Source organism: Mustela putorius, unplaced genomic scaffold, assembly GCF_011764305.1.
Source record: "Mustela putorius furo isolate JIRA1106 unplaced genomic scaffold, ASM1176430v1.1 tig00000095_pilon_pilon_pilon, whole genome shotgun sequence".
NCBI classification, from domain to species: domain Eukaryota; kingdom Metazoa; phylum Chordata; class Mammalia; order Carnivora; family Mustelidae; genus Mustela; species Mustela putorius.
Window position 1 is genome coordinate 28,056,219 of NW_025421280.1, and position 25,047 is coordinate 28,081,265.

The 25,047-nt window shown below is 50.7% G+C and overlaps 1 protein-coding gene across 3 annotated transcripts; it reads left to right on the top strand.

Annotated features, from left to right (window-relative positions):
• Window positions 1–32: 32 nt before the first annotated feature.
• HAUS8 (HAUS augmin like complex subunit 8) lies at window positions 33–18,023 on the top strand. 3 transcript variants are annotated; one of them, XM_004761060.3, is made up of 11 exons: window positions 33–285; window positions 3,129–3,193; window positions 5,761–5,816; window positions 9,647–9,728; window positions 12,761–12,853; window positions 12,966–13,060; window positions 13,673–13,738; window positions 13,844–14,002; window positions 14,192–14,333; window positions 16,480–16,621; window positions 17,607–18,023. In XM_004761060.3, the coding sequence occupies exons 1-11, from the start codon at window positions 257–259 to the stop codon at window positions 17,803–17,805; spliced, it is 1,128 nt and encodes a 375-aa protein (XP_004761117.1). In that variant the 5' UTR covers window positions 33–256; the 3' UTR covers window positions 17,806–18,023. The 3 variants fall into 3 exon arrangements, with proteins under 3 accessions (XP_004761117.1, XP_004761116.2, XP_044938028.1); XM_004761059.3 differs by lacking the exon at window positions 33–285 and adding an exon at window positions 313–659; XM_045082093.1 differs by lacking the exons at window positions 33–285; window positions 3,129–3,193 and adding an exon at window positions 3,194–3,231.
• The last annotated feature ends 7,024 nt before the right edge of the window (window positions 18,024–25,047 follow it).

A 25,047-nucleotide genomic window follows, 5' to 3' on the forward strand; every position in this document is an offset into this window, starting at 1 on the left:
CGTTCCGGGGCGGAGCGCCGCGAAGACCCGCCCCCTGCCCACCGGCTCCGGACACCGCCTCCAGCAGCTGGTGGATGAAACCAAGTGTGAGGGGAAAACAGAGTGGCGCGCGCTCAGGGGGTCTTCCGCTTCACCCGCAGACACGCTCCCCGAGGCCAGCGGCCACCCCTCCAATGGCGGCGCAATATGGCCCGGCCCGGGGCGAGGGGGCGGGGACCCGGGCTTGAAGAGCCGGCCTTTGAGTTAAAGGCGGGAAATGGCGGATTCCTCGGGACGCGGAGCTGGGTGAGTTGAAGCGCCACAGGTTTGGATTTTGTGGGTGCCGGCGAGAAGGCCATGGCCGAGAGCTGGGGGAGGTGGGGCAGCAGAGTGGGGGATGGGACATCTGACCCCTTCAGGACCCACCTAGGGTGCACGGGCTCTGGGAGGCGGGAGGCGGCCGCTGCGCATGCTCGGCAACCTGGGCGCGGAACTAGACTTGAGTCCCCAGTCAGTTGTGTGGGCGCGGGGCGATCTCTGGCTAGTGGCTTAACCTCTCTGTGCTTTCGCTTTCCTCCGCTGAGAAACCCGGCGAATGACGCCGCCGTTCAACGTTGGAGGCCTCGGGTGAAACTTAAGAACTTAGAACAGTGCGTGGCTCTTGAACGTGATGTGTCGCGGTTAGTTGCCATTTTATAGTGGACAAGAGCTGGGCCACTAAAGAATCTCCTTTAATCCTCCCAACCCTTCTTTCCTCTACTTCCCCTTTACAGATGAGATGATGGAGGCTCAGGGAGAGAGAAGGTCATTTGTCTAGAATCACACAGCGAGAGCAATAGAGACAAGACTTTGACCCTTTACCCGGTTCCAGGCATGATTCCTGGGCTGGGTTCGTTTTGTTTGTTCACTCGGCTGATGTTCTGTTGTGCCAGTGCAAACTGAAGTGTGATAGACCAGTTGAAATCACTTGTGTTTAATCCAGGGATCATTACCCTGTGAGATTGCCCTTACCCTCTCCGAGGTTTTGGGGGGAGGTGTCTGAGGCTGGCACAGGTGTAGTGAACCCACCACCCCCGTTCAGTTTGATTCTAGAGCCGTGGCTCAGACCCCGTAGGGAATCTGTGCTCTGTCCCTTGCCAGCTTTGAGACTTGCCAGAGGTGACCTGTTCAAACACTCCAGTCCTTTTCCAGAAAACAAGGATAAAGCAGGGCAATGGGAGGTTTTTGTAGGGTTGGGAGGATTGTGTGAAGGAGAAGAGCTGCAGGCACCCAGTGAGCATTTATTTGGTTGCTGCCTCTGCCCACTATGACCCAGCACCGCTGGATCTCGCTTGGGGTCCTCAGAGTCTGCAGTGAGCTGAGCAAGGGGACCACCACTTTGTGACCAGTGGAGCTTGTGTCCTGACATCAGCAGGGTTTACAGTGCCCAGGCCCCGGCCCTGCCCCTCATTCTGCTCCTCTCTGGTGTGCTGGTCTCTATTGGTAGCGTCCTACTTGCCCAGATTGGACACCTGGGACACACCCCCGAGTCTCCTGCCTCGAGGTTCCCTCTCTCCTAATACATCGAGCTTCATTCTTTCTTCCCTTAAACAGGGGTGAAACACACATAGCATCATTTCAAAGTGAGCAATCTAATGGCCTTAAGACATTCACACTGTGCAGCCACCAGCTCTGTCTAGTTCCAGAACATTTCATCAGCCCAGAAGGAAACTTTGTATTCATTTTCAGTCACTCCCCATCCTTCATCCCCCCCTCTGCTCCTGACCATCACAATCTGCTTTCTGTCTTACTTTGGCTGTTCTGGACATTTCAGATACATAGAATTGTGCAATATGTGTCTTTTTTTTCATCCAGGATAATTTTTTAAAAAAGAGATTTTGTTTATTTTTCTAAATAAACTCTACCCGCAATGTGGGGTTCGGACTCCTGACCCTAAGATCAAGAGTCGCATGTCCCATGGACGGAGCCAGCCAGATGCCCCCAGGATAATATTTAAAAAAAAAAATTTTTTTTAAGATTTATTTATTTATTTGAGAGAGAGCAAGGAGGAAGAGGGGCAGAGGGAGAGAATCTCAAGCAGACTCTGCCTCAGCGCTCCATCTCGGGACGCTGAGATCATGACCCAGGCCGATGAAGAGTCAGATGCTTATCCAACTGAGCCGCCCAGATGCCCCCATCCCAGGATAATATTCTTGAGACTCGTCTGTTTTAGCATGTATCAGTACCTTGCTTCTTTTCTGGGTTGAAATACACTCAGGGTTTTCTTGTCAGGAACATATGACCCATAAAGCTGAAAATCTCGGGGCACCTGGGTGGCTCAGTGGGTTAAAGCTTCTGCCTTCGGCTCAGGTCATGATCTCAGGGTCCTTGGATGAAGCCCTGCATCGGGCTCTCTGCTCCGCAGGGAGCCTGCTTTCTACCCCCTCTCTTTCTTTGCCTGCCTCTCTGCCTACTTGTGATTTCTCTCTCTGTGTCAAATAAATAAAATCTTTGAAAAAAAAAAAAGGCTGAAAATCTCTGTTGTCCGGTCCTTTGCAGAGAAGGGTTGCCAGTCAGTAGGCTGAGCCCATAAGCCTGGAAGTCCGAACTCTGCCAGTGAAGCCATAGGGCTGATCAGTTCCTATTTCATCATCCTTCCTCTCTGTCCTTGTGCCCTTGGCCTTGTTGCTCCCTGTCCCTGAATGTCCTTCCTCATGGACCTGGGCAGACGGGGCTTTGTCTCTCACCTCCCCTTACCCTTTACGTGTCGGGGCACTCTTCATGTGGCCTGACCGGGAAGCGCTGCTCTTCCCTCTCGGGGAGGGAGTTCACCTCTCATTCACCGGGTTGTTACCAGGAGCATAGAGTGGGCACAATTAACGAAGCCCTGACTTGTGTTGAGATCTTTGAGGCGTGGCAAACCTGCTTGCCCCTCTCACTCTTCTTGCTCTGGGCCCTTCTCAGTTTCAGCCAGGCAGGGGCTTTGTGTCTCTGTTCCTGTCAAGGTGACCCTGCCTGCAAGACATGGGCGCGTGGCTGGGAGATTGGTGGGGGCAGTTGGGGATGCTGGGATTGCGTTGTCCCAAGGAAGCCCGGGCTCCTCGCTGCCTTCCCTGAGCTTACCCAACTATGTAACTATGTCAGCAAGACCCTCTATGTCCCTCTTCTAGGAAGCCTTCCGCGGGGGGTCCCGGTACTCCTGGTGGCGCTAAGATGAAAGGAAGAAAAACACAAGGTGAGCAAAGTCGGAATCTAGCTTACGATCCAGTTTCGGTAAGTGCTTTTGGGGAAGGAAAAAACCAGGCCAGAGCAGGGAAGCTAGGGCTCTATTTCCTTGTAGGGACACCTCTGGGAAGTCCGAGTCTGGTCATCCAGCTCTGTGGCCAGGGTTCTGACAGGACCTGGGGGAGGTCATCCAGGGCAGTGGGCCCTTCCAGTGGCGGGAGTCACGGGCTGTGCGCAGACCTCGCCACTAGACGTGTGGGTGAGGAGAGCCGAAGCTGGATTCATTAGCAAACACTGGGGCCTCGGTTTCTTCTCTGGAAGCACCTCGGGTGCCCCCGCATCTGGTGTCCCCGAGTGGGTCTGCAGTCACTGTTCACAGCCTCCCTTGACTCTTGGCAGTGCCGCTGTGGGCATTGGGCTCAAGGATCTCCCTCCTTGGAGTCCAAGCCTCTGATACAAAGAGCTGTTTGCTTCAAGTGTTCTGCATGCCAGTGTGTGTCTCCGAGAACTTAGAACAGGCTTCTGCTTCCGAATGGCTGCAGGGTCCCCTGTTACAGCCTGGCTCGCCGATCTTGTTTATGACCTGTGGTATGTTTACACGTGGTCTAGCTCTGGAACACAAATTATATCCTTCGTCGTACCATTGCTTCTCTGGAAAATCCACTGCTGTTCAAAACAAACACGTCCTGGTTTCTGGAAACTCAGCTGTCCAGGGAACCCCAGGCCTTGGATCCTTCTGGAGGAGCAAAACCCTTTGCCGATGGCATCGGACTAAAAGCAGCATCATTTCCTTTGCTTGAAAATGGAGGTGTCCTTTGCCCTGATCCCTTGCTGGACATCCAGGGGTAGACCCTTTGTGTGTTTCGATTTTCTCCCCTGGACCCCACCTGGTGTTGGTCTTGACCCTTAAGTACCTCCTGCCTGATGGTCCGAGCCCACTCACCCTGCAGGCATGGCTCTTCCTTGCCTGGTGCTCGCTCCAGGCAACCACTAGCTCCTTGTCCAGCTTCATGCTCCCCATGAACTATGGGTGTACCTCCTTTCCACTCAGCGTTGTAGCCACACCCCCCAGCCCCAGCGAAAGATGACATCTGGTTGAAATCACCATGTCACTTAACCAAACTTTCAAGCCATGGGACATTAACTGTATCCTCTTCCTGGTTCCCTCCATGAGAAAGGCAGAGCTCCAAGCTCTGGAGCTACCTAGAAGTGTACAATGGGGCACCTGATGCCTGGTCGGGTGCCTGCTCCCTGCTGGGTGGTGGACTGTAGTCTCGAGCAAGGCAGACAGAAGTCCTGGCCCTTGAGGTGGCTGGAAGGAAAGAGCAGGGGCATTGAGGTGAGAGGGAGGTCCCCTCAGGAATGTGAGGGCTGCGAGGTGCCTGGAGGTGCTCAGGACCTGGAGGGGAGCCGGTTCTCAGCCACCAGCGGGGAAACCCGCCTGGAGGACACAGGATGTTTCCAGGGAAGCATGCCTGCAAGGGCTGTGTTCAGAATGCGCATTGGGAATGGGTCGGTGGGCTTTGGAGCAGGGAGACCACGGTGGTCTTGCAGAAAGTGGTTTCTCTGGTGCAGCAGTGATCGTGAGAACCACACTGGACAGGACTGGGGTTCCAGAGAGTGTAGGGGAAGAGGAGCCGCCATTGTAGAGGGGAGTGGATGTGTAGGGGAAGCCATAGGTGGTCGTTGGGGGGAAAATACCAGGAAGACCGTTGAAGAGAGGAACTGGGGGAGGGGGTTTGCGAGGGCAGTGGCAAGCACAGAGGTCCCTCCACTTGGTGGGACCAGGATATGGCCCTGAACTTGGGAGACTGCCAGATGCTGAGGTGGGAAGGTCTCCCAGGGCTGCTGCTGTCTTCCCGGTGAAGCAGTAACTGGTCACTAGCTAACTGGGGGGACCCAGTGTGGGGGAAGTGGTGGGGAGAAGGTACAAGGGAGGACTGAGAGGGGTTGGGAATCAGAGCAGAGGACTGTGGGTGATCACGTGGGCCATTGTGAGAAACCCCCTAACTGCAAGGCATGGAATGGGGGTGGGCCTGGGCTGGGCTGTCACCAAGGTATACGACCCTGGTGTTGAGCATGTCTCCCGAGAGGCCCCGAGCTAGGTAAGGGCATAAAGAGGCATGAAAGCCCCGTACCATGAGTGGGTCATACACACAGGCTGGTGAAGGAAGGGGTGGTCAGGGTTCTGACCACAGGGAGTGAGTGGAAAGGGAGGAGGGGCGGAGGGGCGGCCAACAGGTGCCCCCCTGCGGAAGGTCTTTTATCCTGTCCCTGCCCTGCCCCTGAATCCGCTATCTACTTTGAACCTGTTCCCTTATAGCCTGGGGACTTGTAAACTGTAGGTATCCTACATATTCTCGCATACAGTAGATGTCCCATACATGCTTGAGGGTACTGAAGCCTGGGATCTGAGAGGAGCGAGTGGGAGAAGTGCCCGCCTGCCCTCCCCCCGCCCCGCCGTTCCTGCTGTCGACCTGGGAGAGCACATAGGACCTGGTTTGGATAGTGGGGAGCGGGGCTCCTTACGCTCGGCTCTTGCTGGCTTCTTCTAAACCATCAGTGTGTCCCCCGCAGGTGGAAGAGTCGTCGAGTCCCGATACTTGCAGTACGAGAAGAAAACCACCAAAAAGGTAACAACGTCGGTTTGAATGGTCTGAATGAGGTTCTGTCTGAATGGAATTCTGACCCAAGTCGCACGGGCCAGGCACAGCATGGTCCTAAATCCCTTTTGCAAAGACATGATCTCTATTAAAACCTGAGATTGTTCCTTTCAACCTGATAATCCCTTTCTGGATTCTGTCCTAAAGCAGCGCTGTCGGGTGCCCAGCTCACAGTCCCTGACCTTGGCTGGTGCTTAGAAAAACACCTGCAGGGTTTTAAAGAAGGACTGTGGGGAAGAAAGGATGGGGCCGAAGCACCCAGTATCAGAGGCAGAATTTAGTGAACTATTCGGAGTCACACCACGAAAATCATGCAGCTGTTGAAAATGATGGGACAGGGACATCTGGGTGGCTCAGTTGGCTGGGCGTCTGCCTTCTGCTCGGGTTGTGATCCCAGGATCCTGGGATCAAGTCCCATATCGGGCTACTTGCTCAGTGGGTAGCCTGCTTCTCCCTCTGCCTGCCATTCCCCCTGCTTGTGGGCATGTATGTGCTCTCTCTCTCTCTGACAAATAAATGGATAAAATCTTTAAAAAAAAAAAAAAGGGCAGTGATCTACAAAGTAGGAAATAAATTAAAAAAAAAAAGAAAATGATAGAATGAAGCACTTCACGACACAAACACCTGCTTTGTGGGGCATTTAACAGAAACTCAGTAGATGACCCAGTTACGTATCTTGTTTCGTTGTGCGCAGACTGAGAAGGTAGAGAGGTTGTCTTATTCCTTCCATTTTCCCAAATTTGGTTTATGGTAAAATTCAGTGAACTATGAATTTCTGCTACCTACCTTTTACTCTAGTAGAGTGGAATGGCAGGTTCTTAATAAGGTGACGGAAGGGGCGCCTGGCTGGCTTAGTCAGAAGAGCGAGCTGCTCTTGATCATGGGTCATGAGTTCGAAGCCCACGTTAGGTGTGGAGATTACTTAATAAACAAATAAATAAACTTAAAAAAATAATGATGTGACTTAAGCTCCAACTTGAGGAAAAAGGAAACCTTTTTACAAACTGCTGTCAGTTCTTGGGGGTGAATTGTTTTTAGTGGAATTAACTTAAAAAAATATATATTTATTTATTTATTTGACAGACAAAGATCACAAGTAGGCAGAGAGGCAGGCTGAGAGAGAGGAAGGGAAGCAGGTTCCCTGCCGAGCAGAGAGCCCAACGCGGGGCTCAATCCCAGGACCCTGAGATCATGACCCGAGCCTAAGGCAGAGGCTTAACCCACTGAGCCACCCAGGCGCCCCGGAATTAATTTTTTAATTATTATTTTTTGTTTCTTAGAAAGTGAGAGAGCGCACTTGAGGGGGTTGGGTGGGTGGGGAAGGAGAGAGAGAACCTCAAGCAGGCTGCACACCGGATGCAGGGTTCCATCTCACGATGACCCTGAGATTGTTTCCTGAACCTAAGTCAAGAGTCAGATGCTTAACTGACTGACCCACCCAGGTGCCCCAGACTTAATTTTTTTTTTTTTTAAAGTTAGTTTTAGGTTCACAGCAAAACTGAGTGGCAGGTACAGAGATTTCCCATATAACCCCTGCCACCCCCTCCACAGCCTTCCTCCCCCCATCAACCTCTCCACCCAGAGAGGTGCACTTTGACATTTGAGGAAGCTGCCTTGACACATCACCCAGAGGTTGTGATTTAATTTGTTTTTTTGTTTGTTTGTTTGTTTGTTTTTTAATTTAAATTCTCATGATTTACTTTGTTGAAGTGAGTTTCAACAAAAGATCATAGCCCCTGCCTCCTAATTTTAGTGTTGCCTTGTACACTTGTTTACAAGCATCCCTGTGTGTCTGCGTGCTCTGGTTTTTTCGATTCCTACAAGCTTGTCCGTTTTCTTTCTTTCTTTCTTTCTTCCTTCCTTCCTTCCTTCCTTTTTTTTTTTTTTCCATCTCTTCAGGTAGAATTTACAGAGTTAAGTGTCCCTCTTTAGCACACGGTTCTGCGATTTTTGACAAACTTACCCTGTCACAGACCCACCACAGTCAAGACCCGGCACAGTCACCCTCCATCCCTTGGCTCTCCCCTGAAGCCGGCTCCACCCCCATCCCAGCAGTTACCTGATTTCCATCCCTATACCTTTGCCTTTTCTGGAAGGTCATTAAGAAGGGGTCACACAGGATGCAGCAGCCTCTTGCATGTGCTTTCACAGAAATGAGAGGGGGGTCTCTCCCTGGGGTTGCCTGTCACAGTGCCGGTTCTTTCGGGTGGCTGAGGAATGTTCCCCAGGGTGAGCGGACCACGGCGGGTGTAGCCGTTTACCAGTGAAGGGCATTTGGTTTGATTGTTGGTTTGGGCCACGGTGCACAAAGCCACCTTACACATTCTCGTGTGGGATTCCGTGTGGACACGCTCTCGTTTCTCCCAGGAAAGGAACGGCAGGTAAGTGTAGTTTTCCCTGGCTAGTGGGAAACCATGCAGCTGTTATCCAAAGTGGCTGCAGGTCTCTACATTCCCAGCAGCCCCAAAGGAGAGTTCGGTTGGTACTTTAAGATGGACTGAAGCCATTCTAGTGGCTGTGAAGTGTCGTCTTGTGGTTTTAATTTACATTTCCATCACAACTAATGATCTTGAGTTTTTTTTCATGTACTTATTGGCCAGTCCTGGCTCTTTTGCCATATTTTTTAAAAAATATTTTTTAAAAAATTTATCCATTTGACAGGGAGAGATACTCAAGCAGGGGGAGTTGGAGAGGGAAAAGCAGGCTTCCTGCTGAGCAAAGAGCCCAATGTGGGGCTCGATCCCAGGACCCTGGGATCATGACCTGAGCCAAAGGCAGACATTTAACGACTGAGCCACCGAGGTGCCCAGGAGGAGAGAATCTTAAGCAGGTTCCGTGCTTGGTGTGAAGCTTGATCTTGTGATCCTGAGATCATGACCCATTCCTTTGCTTTTCTATATAAGTTTTAGACTTAGCTTGCTATTTAACCTACTGAGCCACCCACACGCCCCAAAATGTGATCTTTTTATATGGACCCTCTATCCTGCAATCTTGCTAAACTCACTTGTTTGGTTTCTTAAAGATTTTGCTTATTTATTCAGAGAGCGCATGCTCGCACAAGTGAAGGTGAGAGGCAGAGGGAAAGGGAGAGAAGCTCACGTGGACTCCATGCTGAGCCCTGGGCTCCATGTAGGACTCGATCTCATGACCCTGAGATCATTTCGGCCCAAGCCTAAATGAAGATGAGATGCTTAACTCACTGAGCCCCCCAGGCAGCCCTAAAACCCCAAATGGTTTTAGTAGCATTTGGGATTTTCTTTGTAAATCATGTAAGAAGAGAGGTTTTTTTCTTCCTTTTTAAGCTGTTTGCCTTTTATTTCTTATTCTGAGACCCCCAGGAAGAGGTTGAATCGAAACGGTGTCTGCGCTTTGAAACGTTCTTGCTCTTCACAAGGTTTTCTTTCTGCTCGGATGTTGTAATGGCTTGTGAGCTCCATGCATTGCTTGTTTTTTTTTTTTTTTTTTAAGTGAGTTTTGAAGATTATTACTTGTACAGAAACTTCGCTTTTCCTGATGACTGAAGGAATATGTTCTCTGCAAATACTATAAAGGATACAGAAAATCAGTCACCTGGCATCTGCCATGTCAGAGCCCATCACTGGCAAACACTTTGGTAGTTCCCTGTGTTCTGTGCCTGTGGGGGTATCCTTTTTGATTAAGGCATCCCATTTCTATGTGATTAAATGTCAGAACCCTACGTCTCTCCCTGGCCTCAAAGTGATAGCAGATACAAACTGCACACACCGGGAAGGGAGGTGTTTTGTCTGCTGAATCCTGACTGTCATGTGTTCCCCTAACAGTCTTCTGCAGCAGATGCGGTGAAGACCGGTGGGAAGATGCCTGAAGGGGGAAGGAAACTCCACGTGCTCCAGAAGAGCAAAGGTGTGTAAAGATGGAGGGAGGGTGTGAAACAGCTCTGAAACTCTGTAAGTGAGGAACGTGGTGGTGAATTTTGTTTTCCAGTATGCGAAGGGGAAACTCCCTCTTTCTTTCTGGGAAGTGTCAGAAGAGTGTCTGGGTAAGGACGGGTCTGAGGCATGTGGGGAGCCCGAGGGGAATGGCCGGGGAAGAGAGAGGTTACTTCCTGTGCGGCCATCATGACGCTTCCTTGGTCATGTGACCGTTTCCTGGGTGGAACTCTGAGAGCACGACTCAGGGCCCGTGGGGCCTCATCTTCCTGCTTCTCACCACCTTGGGTTAGGTCTTCCTCGTCATGTTTCCCCTTAATCTTCCTAGAAACCGTCACCAAAGTGATACGCAGAACTTGCAGTTTTTCTGATTGTAGACATAAGTGTTTGTTATAAAACGAAAATCGACAGCAATGGAAAATGGAAAGTGTAGACAAGCAGTTGCCACTTCGATCACTGCTGTGTCTGTGGTATTCAGTTGTAGTCAGTGTGTTCATTCTAGAAGTCTGGGAAGGCCCCTCCCCAGAGTCACACTCCGCCAGCTCCTCACGTGCCCACTTCTCCAGCAGCACTGGGCCCTCTTTCTCATGAAAGCAGTTCACAAAAAGCAAAACTGTTTCTTGTCCTGCTCCTCCTTGTTCAAAGTGGCAACAACTGTGAGTCTCGGGAAAAATTAAGTACAGTTGACCCTTGAACCACATGGGTCTGAACTGTATGGATCTACTCATATGTGGGGGTTTTTTTGTTTTAATTTTCTTTGTTTATTTGACAGAGACACACAGCGAGAGCAGGAACACAAGCAGGGAGAGTGGGAGAGGGAGAAGCAGGCTTCCTGCCAAGCAGGGAGCCCACTTTGGGGCTCGATCCCAGGACTCTGGGATCATGACCTGAGCCAAAAGCAGACGCTTAAGGACTGAGCTACCCAAGCGCCCCACTATGTGGGATTTTTACAATATGATACTATAAATGTATCTTCTCTTAGGATTTCCTTAATATTTCCTTTCTTTTTTTTAGCTTACTTTATTAAATGAATGAAGTTTATAGTATAGTATATAGAACACGTAAAATACATGTTCATTGACTTTCTGTTCTCAGTAGGGGCTCCAATCAATAGTAGACTGTGAGTTGCTAGCCTTTTGGGGATTGGAAAGTTGCTGATCGTGGTTTAGGTGTTTGCCCAGCGTCTGCCCTGCTCCTTGACCTGGACATGCTCCACGTCCTGGGGCCAGCTCTGTAGTCTTTGCTCATGCCCTTGGGTCTGTGGCCACGCATCCAGCCGGGAAAGCCAGTGTGCCACCCGGAGGGGTCAGAAGTTGGGTCAGCCACATCTTAAAATCAGGGTTCTCACCCATGGGCAATTCAGACTTAGAAATGTCTGGACACATTTGGTTGTTATGATGGGTGGGGAGATCTGCTACTTGTATTTGATGGGAGAGGCCGGGGATGCCCTTCAATTGCCTGCTGCCCCTGACACAGCCCGGCCCCAGAGGGGGATGCAGCCCCAAATGTCAATAGTGTCAGGGCTGAGAAACCATCATTGAAACAACCACGGGAAGCGCCTGGGTGCCTTCAGCTTGGGTCATCATCCCAGGGTCCTGGGATCAAGCCCCGCATCAGGCTTCCTGCTCCGTGGGAAGCTTGTCTTTCCCTCTCCCCCTCCCCCTGCTTGTGCTCCCTCTCTCACTGTGTGTGTGTGTCTCTCTCTCAAATAAATAAGTAAATAAATAAATCTTAAAAAAACAAAAAAAAACCCATAACCCTGAGACTGGAGAGAGATGGCCGGTTTGAGTTCCATCGTATTTCTCGAAGGAGACACTGTACAGGAGGTCAGCAGACTCCTGTACACTTAGAATTTTTCGAATATTTGAACCTAGGGCCCACACCCTACACATCACCGTGACGCTGCTCTGTTTATTCCCACATACTCCTCTTTCTCGGCCTCACGGGCGTTCCTTCAACCACGGGCCGCCGCCTGGCTAACAACAGGGAGGACTTCACATGCCATCTGTTCGTTTCGCGGCCCCTGTAACCCTGGCTGGGTTATAGCCCACAGTCCCCCACTGCCCATTTTAGGGGGCGTCAGGCATAACTTCACATGGTTAAATAGAGGGTAAAGAGGAAGGGACCCCCCCAGGGAAGAGGAACAGCCCAGAAGCTGCTGGAGAAAGAAGGGAAAAGCAGAAGAAAGAACGGGCGCATGGCAGGTGGCAGACCTCTGTCCAGAACATGGTGTTTTTTGTTTGTTTGTTTTATTTCTTTTCAGCGTAACTGTTCATTGTTTTTGCAGCACACCCAGTGCTCCATGCAATCCGTGCCCTCCTTAATACCCACCACCTGGTTCCCCCAAGCTCCCACACCCCCCCTTCAAAACCCTCAGGTTGTTTTTCAGAGTCCATAGTCTCTCATGGTTCACCTCCCCTTCCAATATCCCCTAACTCCCTTCTCCTCTCTAACTCCCCATGTCCTCCATGCTATTTGTTATGCTCCACAAATAAGTGAAACCATATGATAATTGACTCTCTCTGCTTGACTTATTTCACTCAGCATAATCTCTTCCGGTCCCGTCCATGTTGCTACAAAAGTTGGGGATTCATCCTTTCTGATGGAGGCATAATACGCCATAGTGTATATGGACCACATCTTCCTTATCCATTCGTCCATTGAAGGGCATTTTGGTTCTTTCCACAGTTTGGTGACCGTGGCCATTACTGCTATAAACATTGGGGTACAGATGGCCCTTCTTTACCAAGCTAAGCAGCAAGGCGTATTCGCCTCTCTGGGTTGGAGAGCCTGCGTCTCGCTCTCCTTCTGCTCTGAAATAGATTCACCTTGCCGGCTGGGAATTTGCAGAGCTGCTTCAGCCCTCTGTCCCACTCCCCTCACAAGACGCTGGCTTTTCGGAAGCAAAAAGCTCGTAGTGGCTGCACAGAGTTGCTTGTGTCACGCCATAGCGCGCAGGACCTTGCAGACTGTGCTGACCTCTGGGGCTTCTCACTGGGCCCGCAGACAGCAGTGGAATCGGGAAGGGCGACCTGCAGTCCACGTTGCTGGAAGGGCACGGCACCGCCCCGCCAGACCTGGACCTCTCGGCCATCAACGGTAAATCATCCGCCTGCCCCCTGCTCTTCCCCAGCTGGGCCTTGCGGTACGCCTTGGGGCTGCCGAAGCGTGCTCTGAGTTCTCACCTTCCAAATGCTCTTCTCAATCTTAGAAAAGAGTATGGTTAGAAAGACTCCGCAGCTAGAAAAGACGATGTCGAAGAGAACCGACTCGTCGTCGTTTTCTTCTTCACAGAGAAAGAGCCCGGTGAGTGTCCGAGATGAAAGAGAAGCTGTGGAGTTAGAGACATCTGATGTTAGCTTCCCCGCCCCCGCCCCCAGCACGTGCCTCTTGAGCCCCGAGGCTCTAAGATGGAACAAGGCAGCCACGCATTTTAGGGAAAACCCAAGACCACACGCGTCCTCAGAATATTTGTAGAGTTTAAGTTGCCCCAAGTATATGTACAAGTACATGTAGTTATGAAGGTGAGATCATGTGAACAATGAGATTTGGGGCCTCGTTTGCTGATACTGTGCTAGAGAAAGCACTAGGCCAGGCCCTGGGCCTCAGGGGAGGGCAGCTGGGCTGGGGTCTCACTCCGCCTCCTGGCTTCAGTGTGGCACTGATTGCACAGGACTCCCCCAGGTTACCTAGACCAGCCAGCCACGGGAAGGGCCTGGACCACCCCCTTCCTTCTCGCAGGACGCCCAAAAAGACAGAACGAGAAAAGAGAAACAGCAGGTTGACACACAGGAGAGAATCATCAGATTACTGAATTAAGTCAGGTTTATGAAGGCTAGGTTTCTGCCCTTCCGGTGAGGAGAGTTAGGTTTATACCAATTCACTGGCAACCAAAAATGTTGTTTTTGCCTCCCTAAGGACGTATCGGAGGTGATGGAAATGATGGAATCCCAGACGTTGCTCCTGACCCTGCTGACTGTGAAGGTGGGGACAGAGCTCGCTCGTGCGTGACGTGGGCAGGAGGAAAGGCTTTGTGAGGCGCAGGGATGGCGCTCCCCCTGGCCTCAGCTCCTGTCGTGCGCTTGACAGATGGAGAATGGTCTCGCTTCATTCGAAGAAAAGGCAGAGAGGAATTTATTAATAATGTGTAAAGAGAAGGAGAAGCTACAGAAGGCAGCCCACGAGCTGAAGCGCAAACTTCTCCTCACTCAGCGGAAGCGGGAGCTGGCAGACGTCCTTGACGCTCAGGTCAGCGGCCATGCAGTCCCCGCGCTGCACGTTCCGGGGCGGGGCGAGCCCGGCAGAGCGATCCGAGGGAGTGTGGACAGGAGCTGTCCCTGCCGCCTGGCTCTGACTCTGTGGCCAGCTTTTGGCACCACTGGGTGCTGGTATGGGACTGGGTCTTGTGTCCTAGGCTTCCTTCCCTCCTGCCTGCAGATCGAGATGCTCCGCCCCTACGAGGCTGTGGCCGAACGCTTTAAGGAGCAGTACAAGACGTTCGCCACGGCCCTGGACACCACGAGGCACGAGCTTCCCGTGAAATCGGTCCACCTAGACGGCGATGGGCAGCGGTTCTTAGGTAGGAAACGGGATGGCTGCCGGGCAAGGGGCAGAGCGAGCAAACGGCCAGTGCGGGTCGGGGCTTGTCATGTGCCAGCCGCCTCTGTCCCTTTGTGTCACGTCACAGCCTCCTCTCAGTAGATGGTGTGTCCCTCATCAGATGGCAGAGGACGGGAGTGGAGGGGGCTGGCGAGGCTGCAGTTTGTCCACGGTCGCACCCTGAATAATGACCAAGCTGGGATTGGAAGCCAGGTCTGTGGACTGGCCCAGTAATTTCCATCCCTGCCAAAGCACAGTCCTGGGGATCGGCTGCTGTCCCCCAAGGCGGAGGGTTTCTTTTCAGAGACGCTGATCCTTACCCCATCTTGCCTTCTTTTTTTTTAAACGTAATCTCTACACTGAACATGGGGCTTAGAGTCACAGAACTCAATGTCAAGAGTCTCCTGCTCCACCGATCAGGCCAGCCAGGTGCCCCAGCCCCGTCCTGCCTTCTGTGAAGAGCCATGGGACCCCTTTGTGGCACAGGGTTCCTGCCTGATCCTTCACGGGAAGGAGGAGTCCACATGCATACTTGATCTGAAAATTCTCTTTAGAGCAAGTGTCTTTTTTTTTTTTTTAATTTTATTTATTTGTTTAACAGACAGAGATCACAAGTAGGTAGAGAGGCAGGCAGAAGGGTGTGGGGAAGCAGGCTCCCTCTTGAGCCGGGAGCCCAATGCAGGGCTCGATCCCAGGACCCTGAGATCATGACCTGAGCTGAAGGCAGAGGCTTGACCCACTGAGCCACCCAGATGCCACAGAGCGAGTATCTTCCCAAAGCAAGTTTTCAGCTGGCCTAGAGTCTGGTTATTTCCAGGCAGGTTCCTCATGAGCCATCTAACTACATCTTGTTTGAGGCCGATGTTAAGTAAAGGATCACTACCTAAAATCAGGTGGACATTGTCTCCAGAACTTTTCATAAACACAGTTCAAGATCACAAAGGCCGTTGCTCTATTGGTAATCTCAGACACAGGTGCTTTTAATCCAGCCTTTCCCAGTACGGAGTAGCAAGGGGATCGCACGCAGTCTTGAAGAATGAGCCTTGTGGAATGATTTTCTGCGTACAGGTGTCCGGTTTTATAATGACGGCAGTGAGCTGCACATCTGCGACTCTTGGACTCCGTCCCTGACAAGTGCCGTGGGTGGCGGCCAGCAGTTGGGATCGGGTTGCAAAGGAGCCCGTGGCTTCTGGAATTAATGACAGATTGGGTGGCCAAAAAACCAGAAGTTTATTCCCTTCAGTTCAGGGGTCCCGCAGTCTGGAGTCTGGGTGTCAGCAGAGTTGGACCTCCCTGGAAACTCGGAAGGAAAATGCATTCCATGCCTTTCTCCTGACTGCCGGTGTTGCTTCCTGTTCTTGGCATTCCTTGGCTGGTGGTGGCGTCGTGCTGGTCCACCTGTGTCTTCACACAGGCCGTGTTTCCGAATGGCCCTCTGCTTCGAAGGATGCCAGCTCACAGACCTCACTGTAACCCAGTGACGTCAACACAGACTCCGTGGCCATTAGGTCACGTTCGCAGCTACTTGGGATTAGGTCCTGAACATGTCTTTTGGGAGGAGGCAGTGGAGACCAGTTCAAGGAGTATAAGAGAGTGTTTGTGGAAGAACCCTTACAGTGGTCTCAAAACCTTGTGGTGGTGGGTTGTGACTCAGTGCGGATATGGTGTGGCGTGTGCGGAAGTGGGGAGCTGCTGCTTTCTTTAAATGCAGGCTACGCTCTCAGGGGTGAGCGGGGGCAGAGATGCTGGGAACGGGGAGTGGGAACCACAGGTTTGTTTTTAAGTTGCTTGCAGGACAGACATCCTTGGCCTTTTGCATTGCTTTCTTTTGAGGACGTCAAAGTGGCCTTCCAGGTTTGTTACAGCGACCGCCCGGCTGGTGGACATGCCTGGCCTATATGATCTCAGGCCCCTGTGATCTGCAGCACTGGGCGGGCGGGGGAGAGAAGCGGTACCAGCACATGAATGTTGTGCCCCGTGACCCTCTCTGCCTTTGAGCTCTTCACGATTCCAGCATAACACACAGGCATTCTGGGGAACAAGAAGAATCCAGTCAGCCTCCCAACTAGCGTCCCTTGCTCCAGGCACTGTGAAACCCTTGGCTGACCGCCCCTTTCCCCCTCCAGATGATTTGCAGCAGGAGTTGACGACCACATGCCATCTGCTGGAAGAACTGGGGATTGGCAGTTTAGAAGAAAACATGAAAGCTCTGGACCTGCTGAGCGAACTCAAGGAAATGACCCAAAAGAAGGATCTGGAACTCCGAAGGTACTGCAGAAAAGATTTGAAGTTGGGAGCAGCCGGTCATGCTCCGGCGAGCGGGCAGCTCTGGTGTTTGCAGAGGCCGGGGGTGTAGGGGCCCACTGAGGTAGGGAGAGGGGAATGGGCAAAGCACCTTGAACTCAGCCCCAACCCCCGTGTGTGTTCTCAAGAAGCCACAATAGAAAGGGTCTCTAGCATCACCTGTCCTGTACTTCCCCAGAGTCACAGCATTTCCGGTGCCCTTGGGTGGGCCTGTTCATGCTTGAAACGTCTCTTGGGGTAAGGGCTTGGGGTGATCTTCTTGGAACTTGTTACTGGAAGTATAAATTCATATAGAAAAGGCACAGATCCTCGGTTTGGTTTGATGGATTTCACAAATGTGGGCCCTGGGCAAGCAGCCCCCAGGCCGCAGTGCACCCCTCAGCCTGCTCCCCCAACAAGCCCCCTCGGCAACTTTCTCACTGCTGAAGCTTCCCCCGCTCTTCAGGGGATTTTTTTTTTTTTAAACCTTGGGGCTTTCCTCTTCATCTTCCCCCCCAAAATCTTTCATTCTCCTTTATGATGCTGAATATGCTCTTCGAAATGTTTAAAAACATTGAAAGTTACTCCTAAAAAAGAGTTGCCACCTACTAGGACATTCCCTTCTTGTGTGCGTGGCCTCAGGGGAACTCCACGTGTGCCAGAAGGTTCCAGATCACAAGGGTCACCGCTAGAGCTGGCCAGACACACTCCTTTAGCATGTATTGCCCTGCCGTCGTTTACACTGCGTGAGGCCGCGCGTCCGTTCTCGGTGCGGTTCCCCAAATATCTGGTGGATAAATGACTCTTCTTTTGCGCCTGCCCAGTCCTGTTCTTACAGGCCTCTCCGAGCTCTGCTCAGCTGTGTTCTGAGTCGTGCACGCTTCCCCAAGAGTGCACAGGACACAGCCCACTTCTGTCTGGCCCTGGGCGGAGAGGCCGAAAGTCTTCATCTGTCCTGTTGTTTCTGCAGGAGCTTCGCCCAGGTGCTGGACCTCTCGGCCGAGGCGAGTAAAGAGGCGGCTTTAATCAACCAGGAGGTCTGGGAGGAAGCCCAGGGCCTGGAGGCCCCCAGCCAGTGGTACTTCAACCAGGAAGGCGCCGGTGGGGAAGCTCCAGGGGTGGTCTGGACCCCGCTTCTGTTGGGCGCCGGGGAGCCACACACGGCGTGAGTCTACACACCAGCCATGTCCCCCCTGCCCAAGGGGGGACCTCCCTGCTGACCGCCGGGAAGAAAGCCTGGCCCCTCCCCCAGCTCAGTGCACACGTGTGTCCCGCGGCCTCGTGTGTCATGCTCTGGGAGCTCAAGCACTTTAGACACTACTTTGGCGATGTAGCTATTTTTGTACGAGCGTATTTGATATTTAAAGAATAAAACTTTTGCAGTCAAGCATTGGTTGCTATGTCAGGGGCCAGGAGAAGGCTCGTTGTTGTCTCAGGTTCTTCTGAACTGCGGCTCCTCGGTCTTGGGACTCCTGGGACGTGAGTGTTTCACTTGCAGGGGGATTTCATGTCCTGCCGTCCCCATGGTGCTTGCCCCTTTACCATCCTGGAGCGAGTTTGGAGTCGGCCCGCCTCAGGAGTTTCCTCACCCAGGCCAGGGTCACAGCACTGTTGCTGGAGGCGCTGCCGGGCTCTGGCCCTAAGCTGCAGTCTACGCCCCATGCCCGGCGCGGCACAGGGGATCGGCCCAGCCAGCCTGCAGCTCCTGTCTACACTGCATGGGCTCTGACCATCTGGCTGCTTCCCAGGTAGCATGCCTCCGTGGGTGTCGGCTGGTTCCCCTTTACCGGCCTGTGTTACAACGCTGGGTACGGGAATGTTCTCCTGAGAGGCACAGTTCCGTTGCCGTCATGGGTTCCAGTAAAAGAGACGTGGCCACCTTTGCTAAGGCCGCTCAGGCAGGCAGAACTGCTCTTGTCCAGCTTCTGTCTTTGCCCCGCAGTCTCTGCCCACACTTTACCTGTAATCCTGTCAGCCCGCACATTCCCAGCCTCTGCGTCTCTTCAGAGCCTGCTCTGGGACTTCCCACAGATCTCCTGGATCGGAGTTCCAGAAACTTCTCTCCCAGCCTTGACCCCTTTGTCCCCCATTCATGTGCAGAAAACGTTGGGTCCACAGGAGGGGGCACCCAGGAACCCCGGTCCTCTTGTTATTTTCCTGCACTTACCAGCCTGCTTACTGCCCCACAGGCCATCTCCCCTGGCTTTCAACAGCCAGTGTTTCCGAGGCCCATTCCAGTTTCCTGCTGAGCTGTCCCTCAGCAGAGTGGAGCTCTCTGCCCACTGTTGGGTGTCACAGGCGATCAGCACATTCCCCGGTCTGAGGGAATGGGGCTCAGCTCCACCCGGTGGCGGGTTCTGCTGCGGTTGCCTTACAGCTCTCTAGGCGTCCTCATATACCACTGGGTGAGCAGAGCCCGTTCAGAGCCCCAGGCTGTTCCCGTCAGGTCCCATTTGTAGCTCCCCAGGACTACCAGCCTCAATCTCCCTCGCCAGCGAGGACCCGGGGCTTCCCACCAGGGAACCTGCCACGGAGCCATCTGTAGCTCTGCCTCTTCACATGGGCAGATGGAATAGCTCTTGTAGGCATTTTGTGCGTCCGTGGGTGCGGGGGGACTTTGTCGACATTCAGCATGTTTCTACGTTGCTACAGAACCCTCATGTCCACTCATGGCCCAGAAAGCCACCCTGAATGTGGACCCTGGACCGATTCCAATCCCTTTCCAAACCTGGGAGGCATTTCTTCTGATGGGCATGGGTATGTCCTGTCCGCATGCCCCGCTCCGACTCCCACAGTGATTCCCTCAGGGCTGGGCAGCACGTGGGCATCCCTTTCATCGGTCAGCTTTCGCAGCCATTTGCCAGACTATGACCTGACCGTTGGCCATGACCCCTGAGTCTAGAAACCCAGACAGGGGGCCTCTTGTTCTGTTCAAGACTTCCATTACTTCCAAGAAAAGGTTGTGCAGTTCAGCCCACTGGACTGGTTTGTTTTCACCTTCTTTGGTGAGGTGCCGGCCTTCCAAACAGGATTGTCCCTTCACCTTGGCCCTGTTGTTCATAAGCCCAACAGCAGTTCGTCAGCGGAGAGCTGTTGGTAGGGCACCCTTCAAGTGACAATAGAATCTGGCAGCTCCTCCCCCGTCTTCAAAGTCAGTCCTAGGGGAAAAGAGTCTCCCTGCTCACGGGTAGCACAGTCCTGAGTTGCTGTTGCAAAGTCTGGGCATCGCTGTCACCAATGGAGTGTTTCTCCAACACCATCAAAAGCGCGAGGGATGTGGCAGCTTTCGAGAATATTTTATCCTTCAATTGCTGAGAATCTTAATTAACCAAGAGATCTGGGGAGAGAACTAGGAGGTCCATTATATTTCAAGGGCGAAGGCACTGCCGGGAGATCTCGGGGAGAGCCTAGGAGCACACTCCCCTCAAGTGACAAGCTTCGTGCATCCTGAATGCACACCCAGGCCATGCTTACTAACCCGGGTGACAAGCTTCCTGCAAACAGCTAGGAAGGACACATCCTCAACCACTTGTTCTGGGAGGGATTTTCAGTATATTCAGTAAACGTGATCCCTTTATCCCCTTGTTATAGGCAGTTTCATACCATCATTTCCTTTGATATTTTAAAAATAAACCTGTTCTGGGGGCACCTGGGTGGCTCAGTGAGTTAAAGCTTTTGCCTTCGGCTCAGGCCATGATCCAAGGGTCCTGGGATCCAGCCCCGCGTTGGGCTCTCTGCTTGGCAGGGAGCCTGCTTCCCTCTCTCTCTCTGCCTTCCCCTCTGCTTACTTGTGATCTCTGTCAATTAAATAAATAGAATCTTTTTTTTAAAATAGTTAAAAATAAACCTGTTCTGATTAAGTCTTGGTCCCCTGTGTACCGGGGAAAACTGAAAGTCGTGTTACAATATCATGACTTCTAGTAAGAAACGGGTTTGGCCTTCACCCAAGTTTCTGGCAGAGCTCCTAAAACCCTTAGAATTTACTAAATGATGTGAACAGTAAAGGTGTATTTTGCAGTTAATGAGGCGACTTTTGCAAAGACCCTAGGTAACATAAGGATGGGGAGAACCAACCACGTAGTTAGAGGGGTTGGAACTTTGAGGCCTACCCATCCCCCACCAGACCCCCCCCCGCCCTTTCTGGGAGAGGAGAGGGGCTGGTGATTGAATTCAGTTGCCAGTGGCCAGTGTCATCAGTCACACCTGTGTCATTAAGCCTCGATAAAAGCCCCAAACGATGGGGTTCAGAGAGCATCCGGTTTGTGAATTCATGGAGGTGCTGGGAGGGTACACACCCGGGGAGGACATGGAAGCCCCATGCCTTTCCCCTATACCTTGCCTGATGCAAGTACTCTCCTGGGCTGTCGCTGGGTCCCATCCTTTTATATTAAATTAGTAATCAAATGAGTAAATGTTTCCTTAGTTTTGTGACTTACTCTAGCAAATTAATGGGATTCAAGGGAGAGGGTCATAGGAACCTCTGATTTCTAGCCCATCGGTCAGAAGCACAGGGGACAGCCTGGACTTGTGTTTGGCATCTGTAGTGGAGGGCAGCTTTTTGGGACTGAACCTGCAGGCAGTGGGTCTAATACCATCTCCATGTACACAGTGTCTGAATTAAGTTAAATTGTAGGACAACCAGCCGGTATCTGAGAATTGCTCGGTATTGTGAGGGGAAAACCCACATTATAATTGGTATCAGAGGAAGATTTGTGTGGTCTGACATTTTTTTCTGAACAGCCAGTCCTGAGCCTTGGAGGGAGGGCTCACCATGCAACCTCTGTGTACCATGGGACATATGTGCTCATAAAAGGTTTCTACTGGAGGAGGATTAAGAGGTAGACAATGTTTCGTGAATGCGTTCATCTTTTCTTCTTTCCCTCTTCAAATACAGTTAGGCTGAGGATAAAGAAAAAAGAGGTTTATTCAAACAGGATGGAGGGAAACAAAACCACATCATTATATCAATTGATGCTGAAAAACCATTGGGCAAAATGCACACCCTTTCATGATAAAAACGCTCAAAAATCTGACTGAGGGAAACTACCTTAATAGAATAAAGTCCATCTATGAGAACCCACAGATCACATCATACTCAATGGTGAAAGACTGAAAACGTTTCTTTCTTTTTCTTAAAGTAGGCTCCATGCCCAGCGTGGAGCCCAATGTGGGGCTTGAACTCACGACCCCGAGATCAAGACCTGAGCTGAGATCAAGAGTTATACGCTTAACTGACTGAGCCACCCAGGTGCCCTTGAAAGCTTTTCCTTTAAGATCAGAAACAAGGATGCCCACTGTCACCACTTTCATTACACATAGTATTATGGAAGTCTCGGCCAGGATAAGTAGGTAAGAAAAAGAAATAAAAGACATCCCAACAGGGATCGAGGAATTAAAATCCTGTCTGTTTGCAAAGGACATGATGGTACAGATGGGGCACCTGGGTGGCTCAGTGGGTTAAAGCCTCTGCCTTCAGCTCAGGTCATGATCCCAGGGTCCTGGGATCGAGCCCCGCATCGGGCTCTCTGCTCACCAGGGAGCCTGCTTCCCCTTCTCTCTGCCTGCCTCTGCCTGCTTGTGATCTCTGTCAGATGAGTAAATAAAATCTTTAAAAAAAAAAAAAAGAAGAAAATCCTAAAGGTTCCACAAAAAACCCAAACCAAACCAAAACAAAACCCAAAGAACAACAATAACAAACAAAAAAACCCCAAACCATTAGAAATAATAAATGAAATCAGCAAAGTTGCAATATACAAAACCGACCCTCAGAATTCAGTTGGGTTTCTATACACTAACAATGAACAAAAAGGAAAAGAAGAAAATGACTCCATCTGCAACAGCATCACAAAGAGAAATACTTAAGAATGAACTTAACCAAGAAAGCCAAAGATTTGCAAACAGAAAACTACAAAATATTACTGAAAGAAGATACAAATAAATGGAAAGACATCCATGTTCATACACTGGAAATCTTAATGTTATTAAGATGTCAATAGTACCCAAAGTGACCTATAGATTTAAGGCAATCCCAATAGCAGTTTATAGAGAAATAGTAAAATCCATCTCAAAATGCAATATGGAACCTCAAGGGACCCCAAATAGCCAAAATAATCTTGAAGAAAGAATAATAAAGTTGGAGGTTTCTTCCATCTGATTTCAAAGCTTACCACAAAGCTAAAATAATTAACAGTATTGTACTGGCATAAAGACAAGCATGTAGAATAATGGAACAGCACAGAGACCCCAGAAATAAGCCCTCACATGTATAGTCAAATGATTTTCAGTAAGGATGCCAAGACCAATGGGGCGAGGACAGTCCCTGCAACAAATGGTGCTGGGAAAACTGGTTATCGCAAGTGAATAAATGAACGCTTAGTTAGTACGGTATACAAATTCTGTCTTAAAAATGATCAAAGACCTAAATATAAGCCCTAAAATGATAAAACTCTTAGAAGAAAACAGAGAGAGGGGCACCTGGGTGGCTCAGTGGGTTAAGCCTCTGCCTTTGGCTCAGGTCATGATCTCAAGGTCCTGGGATCCAGTCCTGGATGACTATACTTAACACTGCACTAGGCTCTCTGCTCAGCAGGGAGCCTGCCTGCCTCTCTGCCTACTTGTGATCTCTGTCAAATAAATAAACAAAATCTTTTTTAAAAAAAAAACAAAGAAGGGGCGCCTGGGTGGCTCAGTGGTTTGGGCTGCTGCCTTCGGCTCGGGTCATGATCTCAGGGTCCTGGGATCGAGCCCCGCATCGGGCTCTCTGCTCCGCAGGAAGCCTGTTTCCCTCTCTATCTCTCTATCACTGCCTGCCTCTCTGCCTACTTGTGATCTCTGTCTGTCAAATAAATAAATAAAATCTTAACAAAAAAAAAACAAAGAAAAGAAAACAGAGATAAATGCTTCAAAACATTGGATTTGGCAAGAAGTTTCCAGATGTGACACCAAAACCACAGGTAACAAAAGTAAAAGTAGACAAAGTGGACTGCGTCAAAATATAAAACTTCTGTGCATCAAAGGACATGATAAACAGTGCAAAGGCAACCTATGAAATGGGAAAAAATATCCTTTGAACATATATCTGATAAGGGACTAATATCTGGAATACATTAAAGAACATCTATAACTCAACAACAAATGTCCCCAAATAATCTAAGTAAGAACGGGACGAAGGATTTGAATGGACATTTCTCCAAAGGTGATATCCAAATGGCCAACAAACATATGAAGATGCTCCACATCACTTATGGTCAGGGAAATGCAAATCAAAACCGCAGGGAGATCCCTCCTCACACCGTTCAGGTGGCTACAGTCAAAATAACAAGTGCGGGCGAGGACCCAGAGAAGTTGGAACCGTTGCGTATTGTCGGCAGGAATGTAAAATGGTGAAGCTGCTGTGAAAAACAGTGTGGTGGTTCCTCAAAAAATCAAAAAGGTAATTACCATAGAGTCGGCACTTCCACTTTGGGAAATATATCCAAAGGAGATGAAAGCAGGAACTTGGACAGATTTTTGCATACCTGTGTTCACAGCAATATTATTCACAATAGCCAAGGGGGGAAGCGGCCCAAGTGTCCATCAACAGAGGAATGGGTAAACAAAACGTGGCCTCTCTGTACACAGGAATACTCAGCCTTAAAAAGTGAGGACATTGTGACACATATCACAATATGGACACTGAGGGCGTTATGCTAAGTGAGACAAGCCAGCCACGAAAGGATAAACATATAATGATTCCACTTACACAAGGTCCCTAGAGGAGTTAAATTCAAAGAGACAGAAAGTAGAATGGGGGGTTGGGCAGGGTCTAGGGGAGCCCGTGTTTAATGGGGACACAGTTTCAACTTTGCGAAATGATAGTGATGTTTGCATAACAATGTGACTATACTTAACACCACTGGACTATAAGCTTAGAAATGGGTAAGATGAAAAAAAAATGGACAAGATGGTAATTTTTTTTTTTTGCATTTCTTACAATAAAAATGTTGAACAGTGTGGGAAGGGTAATCATTCACACTCCAAGAAGAAGACAGAAAAAGTAATAGAATGAAGTCTGCCAAGATTGTGTGTGAGGTGAAGAATTAACCTTTCCTGAGAGAGTTTGGGCCTTTGCTCTTCTTGGGAGGGATCTCTCATCCTCTGGAATGTTCTGCCTATGTGTTTTTCTGAGAGCTTTGGCCCACAGCTTTTGAGTACTGCCTCTGGGAGAGAATGGAGACTAAAGGTCAGTCATGCGGGCCATATATGACCAAGCCCCAACAAAACTTGGAGCACCAAGGCCCAGGCAGGATCCCTTGGTTGGCAAGAAGGGTGCGTATTACCATGCAGTGTGGTTGGAAGGAGGAATTGGCATCCGTGACTCTCCTGGGAGAGGGTGACTGGGGACGGCTACGTTTGGACCCACTCTGCACACC